The 5,779-nt window shown below is 47.4% G+C and overlaps 1 protein-coding gene across 1 annotated transcript; it reads left to right on the plus strand.

Annotated features, from left to right (window-relative positions):
• The first annotated feature begins 364 nt into the window (after positions 1 to 364).
• ARL11 (ADP ribosylation factor like GTPase 11) lies at positions 365 to 5,474 on the plus strand. The gene is made up of 2 exons (XM_025364718.1): positions 365 to 679; positions 2,509 to 5,474. The coding sequence occupies exon 2, from the start codon at positions 2,527 to 2,529 to the stop codon at positions 3,115 to 3,117; it is 591 nt and encodes a 196-aa protein (XP_025220503.1). The 5' UTR covers positions 365 to 679; positions 2,509 to 2,526; the 3' UTR covers positions 3,118 to 5,474.
• Positions 5,475 to 5,779: the final 305 nt, after the last annotated feature.

Consider the following 5,779-nt stretch of genomic DNA (forward strand, 5'->3'; position numbering starts at 1 on the left):
AACCCGTCTTTACGAAAAATACAAAAGTTAGCTGAGCGTGGTGGCACCTGCCCGTAATCCCACTTGCTTAGGAGGCTGAGGAGGGAGGATCGCTTGAGCCCTGGAAGCGGAGGCTGCCGTCCAGCCTGGGCGACAAAACAAGACTCTGTCTCGAATAGAAAACAAAACAAAACAACAACAACAACAACAAACCATGTGTGATTCCAAGCAAAGCAGAGAATCTCTAGGCACCAGAAAAACCTCGAGGCATGCGCTGAAAGGAAGAGGTCAGAATTCTCCGCGAGGAGCTCAGAGGATTCTGAGGCAAGAGAGAAGGCGGCTGCGCCTGGACACAGCTCTGAGCTCGTGCTCCCTCCTTCAGGCACCAAGTCTTGAGTTGCTAGAAAATGGAGCTGTCACTGGGCCTTGCTCTGCCAGGACCTGTAGAGCTGGGGACCTCTCTGCGGCGAGCCCAGCAGTTTGACTGCTCTGAGGCGCCCTAGGGCTGAGGGAGGGGCCGCGACACCAGCCCCGCCCCGAAGCCACCTGGGAAAAGGAAGCAGAAAAAGGAGAAGCAGCAACGGCTGCTCTGCTTCCTTCCCATGTCGCTCTTGGGACATGCCCGGCCAGCAGAAAGCAACTCCATAGGGGAGGAGAGCCACGGAGGATCTCACAGCCGCAGTCTAATAGTATCGCAGAGGTAATTTTAACTTTTTACTTTTCTACTCCTCCAGGGGCAGCTAATATCCCTCCACCCCCACCCCGGAAGTTGAGATGTCCCTTCTCTGTTCCACCCAGGCATCGCCTAAGTTGGGAACAGGTCATATGTCTTAAAATTTGGGATTCTTTAAAAACATATGTGACCAGGCGTGGTGGCTCACACGGGTAATCCCAGGACTTTGGGAGGCCGAGGCGGGTGGATAATTTGAGGTCAGGAGTTCAATACCAGCCTGGCCAACATGGTGAAACCTCATCTCTAATATAAATACAAAAATTAGCCGGGTGGTAGTAGTAGCTGTAATCCCAGGTACTCGGGAGGCTGAGGCAGGAGAATCCCTCAAACCTAGGAGGCAGAGGTTGCGGGGAGGCAGAGGTTGTGATGAGCCATGATTGCGCCACTGCACCCCAGTCTGGGTGACAGAGTGAGACCCTGTCTCAAAACAATAACAACAACACAAATGTGTGATGGCGTATGCCTATAGTCCCAGCTACTGGGGAGGCTAAGGTGGGAGGATGGTTTGAGCCTGGGAAGTCGAGGCTTCAGTGAACTGTGATCATGCCACTGCAATCCAGCCTGGGCGACAGAGTGAGACCCTGTCTCAAAAAAAAAACAAAAACAAACAATAAAGCACATGTGGTGCGTTGTAGAAGTCATTGACCTTGGTAAGACAGTGGAGGAAGCTACTTTGCTCTGACTCATAAATTTGCCCCCAGTAAACAGTATTTATAAATAGCCCCAGTCAGGCACTGCATGAAGACATTTCAGTCAACGACAGACCATGTGTACAACGGTGGTCCCATAAGATTATAATTCTTATAAATAAGAATTTTTCAGCTTAGCGTCATGGCACGACCACTACCTTTTCTATATTTAGATACAGGAATACTTAGCACTGCGTTACAATAGCCTATAGTACCCATTACAGGAATGCTGTACCGGTGTACCTGGTAATGTACCTGGTACAGCATTCCTGTAATGGGTACTGTAGGCTATTGTAACACAGTGCTACGGGCCATACCATATAGCCTAGGCGTGGAGTAGACTAGGCCATCCACGTTTGTGTCATTACAATCTATGATTTTGTAAAACGATGAAATTGCCTAATGAAGCATTTATCAGAATGTGTCCCTGTCATTAAGTGACACCTCACTGTGTTTCCAAGACATAGTACTGGTCCTTGGGAAGCTCTAAAGAGAGGTCACTGTGAGCTGAACCATCTTCCTCACTCTGTGCATGGAACCCAACTTAGCTTCCATTTCAGCATTTAGGCTTATAGGAGGAGAACAGGTTAGAAGCCACAGACCAGCAAGAATTGAAGACATCGTCCTGTAATTTCTACTGAACCAGGTCTGTCTGACTGGAACTTCATTTTGCCTCTTTGTTTTAACTCCTCAGGAATGTGAGTCAACATTCCATGTCTTCCAGGAGGCTCCTGATCTTCTCTACCCAGGGACCACTCTTATCTGACCCAGAGACAGGTTAGCTGATTGTGACTCACACACCCTCACTTCCTTCGATGCCCAGGCATCTGTTTAAAATCTGACCCTGTAAAGACTTTTCCTATTTTGGAAAAGCTCTTCTGTTGTTTGCCTGCACAAATTTGTGCTCCATTTTTAATTTCAATTTTTGTAGAGAAGGCGGATTCTTGCTTTGCTGCCTCGGCTAGTCTCAAACTCCTGGGCTCAAGTGATCCTCCTGCTTTGGCCTCCCACAGTGCTGGGATTACAGGTGTGAGCCACCGTACCAGGATGGATTTGTCTTCCTTCAGAAGACAGTAACTGATGTTGCCCCTGGCCTTTCTCCCCTAGGATTCAGCAGTGGTCACTATGGGTTCTGTGAATTCCAGAGGTCACAAGGCAGAAGCCCAGGTGGTGATGATGGGCCTGGACTCGGCGGGCAAGACCACACTCCTTTACAAGCTGAAGGGCCACCAGCTGGTGGAGACCCTGCCCACTGTTGGTTTCAACGTGGAGCCTCTGGAAGCTCCTGGGCACGTGTCACTGACTCTCTGGGACGTTGGGGGGCAGGCCCCGCTCAGGGCCAGCTGGAAGGACTATCTGGAAGGCACAGATACCCTCGTGTACGTCCTGGACAGCACAGATGAAGCCCGCTTACCCGAGTCAGCGGCTGAGCTCACGGAAGTCCTGAGTGACCCCAACATGGCTGGCGTCCCCTTCTTGGTGCTGGCCAACAAGCAGGAGGCACCTGATGCACTTCCGCTGCTTAAGATCAGAAACAGGCTGAGTCTAGAGAGATTCCAGGACCGCTGTTGGGAGCTCCGGGGCTGCAGTGCCCTCACTGGGGAGGGGCTGCCCGAGGCCCTGCAGAGCCTGCGGAGCCTCCTGAAATCTCGCAGATGCCTGTGTCTCCAGGAGAGAGCCGGTGGGGCTGAGCGTGGAGACAGCAAGAGATCTTGATCCAGACAGAGCAGCATATCTTTGCTCATACAAACTAGAAGAACCAGCTGATCCTTGAGAAACTTATGCTCAGTCTATCAAACAAGAAATGCTGGCTTGGCCCGGTGGCTCATGCCTGTAATCCCAGCACTTTGGGAGACCACAGTGGGAGAATCCCTTGAGCCCAGGAGTTGGAGAGCAACATCACAAGACCCCATTTCTACTAATAATCAAAAAATTGGCCGGGCATGGTGGCGTGTGCCTGTAGTCCCACCTACTTGGGAGGCTGAGGCAGGAGAATTGCTTAAGCCCGGCGGGTAGAGGTTGCAGTGAGCTGAGATTGCGCCACTGCACTTCAGTCTGGGCAACAGAGTGAGACCCTGTCTCAATAATAATAATAATAATAATAATAATACTCTAAGAAAAAAAATCTCAACCTGCTTCATTTAATAGCTCGTTACCAAGTATGATTGAAGCAATATATCATGATAGAGTAGCCACTGGTTGCATAATAATAGAAACCTAAATTATCAAATAGGGAAAGAGGTTTTAAAATCAAATTTGAGGCCAGATGCAGTGGCTCATGCCTGTAATCCCAGCACTTTGGGTGGCTGAGGCAGGCAGATCACTTGAGGCCAAGAGTTCAAGACCAGCCTGGCCAACATGGTGAAACCCCATCTCTACTGAAAATACAAAAATTAGACAGACATGGTGGTGCATGCCTGCAGTCCCAGCTACTCAGGAGGTTGAGGCAGAAGAATCGCTTGAACCCAGGAAGTGAAGGTTGCAGTGAGCTGAGATTGTGCCACTGCACTCCAGCGTGGGTGACAAAGAGAGGCTGTGTCTCCAAAAAGAAAAAAAAAAAAAAGTCAAATTCAAATATCATCTGGACATGTCACAATGGATCACGGATCCTTATGAGTGATTTTTCCCAGTGGCCCCTGGGGATGTGCCATTGTCACTCGGAAGGCAAGCTAGGCAGGGACCACACAACAGCAGGGGTCTGCAGGTTAGATATTCCCTGCCCTGGGACGCTCAGCCCTGGGCAAGAGGCTGGAAGTTCACGCCATCCAAAATTTATCCTCTTTTTTTTTTTCTTATGCTAATTAGCCTCTCCCGATTTTATGGCATCTTGTGTTGATCTTTTTCAAAAACTCAGTTTCTTTTTTTTTTCCTTCTCTTTTCTCCTTCTTGTAGCACATATCTTTCCTTAAAGATCAGATCAATAAAATATTTTATTTATTCATTCATTTAACCAAAAAAAATTTTTTTAGAGCATTTAGTTTGTGGCAAAAGTACTGAGCTTTCCAATATGAATCATGTGCTTTAGGTGGGAGTTGTGAATTCTGAAGATACAGATGACAGTGAAGAATGCCTTCTGTCTCATGATTGATAGAGAAAAGGGAGGTTGACCATAGCATCCTAGAAGGTTCATCAGGTGATCACTACCTAGCATCCATGAAGCTCCTGAAATTATTTGTAAAATGTTACATTTTGGGCCATTTTCCTGGGGAAGGAGATCCACAACTTTTTACCAGATTTTCAAAGACATCTGTGACTCCCAGAAGTTAATCACTGATGTGGTGGTTGTATCCCTCATCCAACCCCAGAACACTTTCTGTAATCTGAGTTTTTTTAATGGCAAGTGGCTTATATTTAGCACCTGTTCTCATGTTAAACAGCTCTGAATGTTAGATATTCCTCCTTATCCTGGATCGGTTCTCTCTCTCTCTCGAGTCATGCAGTATAAATTGGCCATCAGTACCCTTCTAAAGTCTGAGATCCATCAGGACCCTCTTCTAACACCAGGTTAGGCATGCCTGTTATTTCCAGTACTTGTCAATTGACATGTTTCAAGACACTGTGTTAGACAGTAGGGATGCAAAGATGAATGAGATAAGGCCTCAGGCCTCATGGAAGGTGAGACAGTAAAGACATAACTCCCATAAAAATGTGAGGAGAGAGACTCAGTTCAGCAACTGTTTTTTGAGCACTTACTTGGACCAAGCTCTGTGGTCTTGGCGTTTTACATAGACTGTCTCTAATTCTCACAACTCTGCAAAATATTATTCCCATTTTATAAAACTACAAACAGGCTCAGACAGGTTGTGATCTCTTGTTGCTTGAGGCACAGAATTATAAAGTAACATCTGGAATTTGAAATCAGACCTGTTTCGTACTAATGCTGCATTTTTCTACAACATCATGCTTCTAGAAGGTTGAAGCTAGGTAGGCTTTCAGCCAGCAGACATGATGGGGAGAGCCTTCTAATGAGAGGGAAGAGACTGCTTGGAAGCATGAACGGGGGTGTAAGAAAGATAAGTAAGCAAGTGTACTTGCAACAGAGGCTTGGGTTGAGGGGTGGGTAAGGGTGACATGATAGAAAACAAAACATGGAATGGGTCCAATTTGGGCAGGGTTGTTTGAATTTCAATAATCAGGGGTTTGGGTCAAGGAAGAAAAATCATGGGACTTGCCATTTAGGAGGATAATTTTGTGGCAGTGTGGGGGTGAAACAGAGAAAAGGGAACCCTGGAGCTGGGAAGGCAGGAAATCAGCTGGATGACCATCACAGCAAAGGAGGGAGTGGAAGAGAGATGAGAGAACTGAGAGCTATTATTAAGAAAAACAGTTGAGAGAGGAAGAATTTGAAGAGGGCTCAAGACTTTGAGTCTGCATACCG

This window comes from Theropithecus gelada, chromosome 17, assembly GCF_003255815.1.
Source record: "Theropithecus gelada isolate Dixy chromosome 17, Tgel_1.0, whole genome shotgun sequence".
Lineage (NCBI taxonomy): Eukaryota > Metazoa > Chordata > Mammalia > Primates > Cercopithecidae > Theropithecus > Theropithecus gelada.

Bases quoted from the DNA above. Each gene is read 5' to 3' on its own strand.
- ARL11 (XM_025364718.1), top strand. From the start codon at position 2,527: ATGGGTTCTGTGAATTCCAGAGGTCACAAGGCAGAAGCCCAGGTGGTG.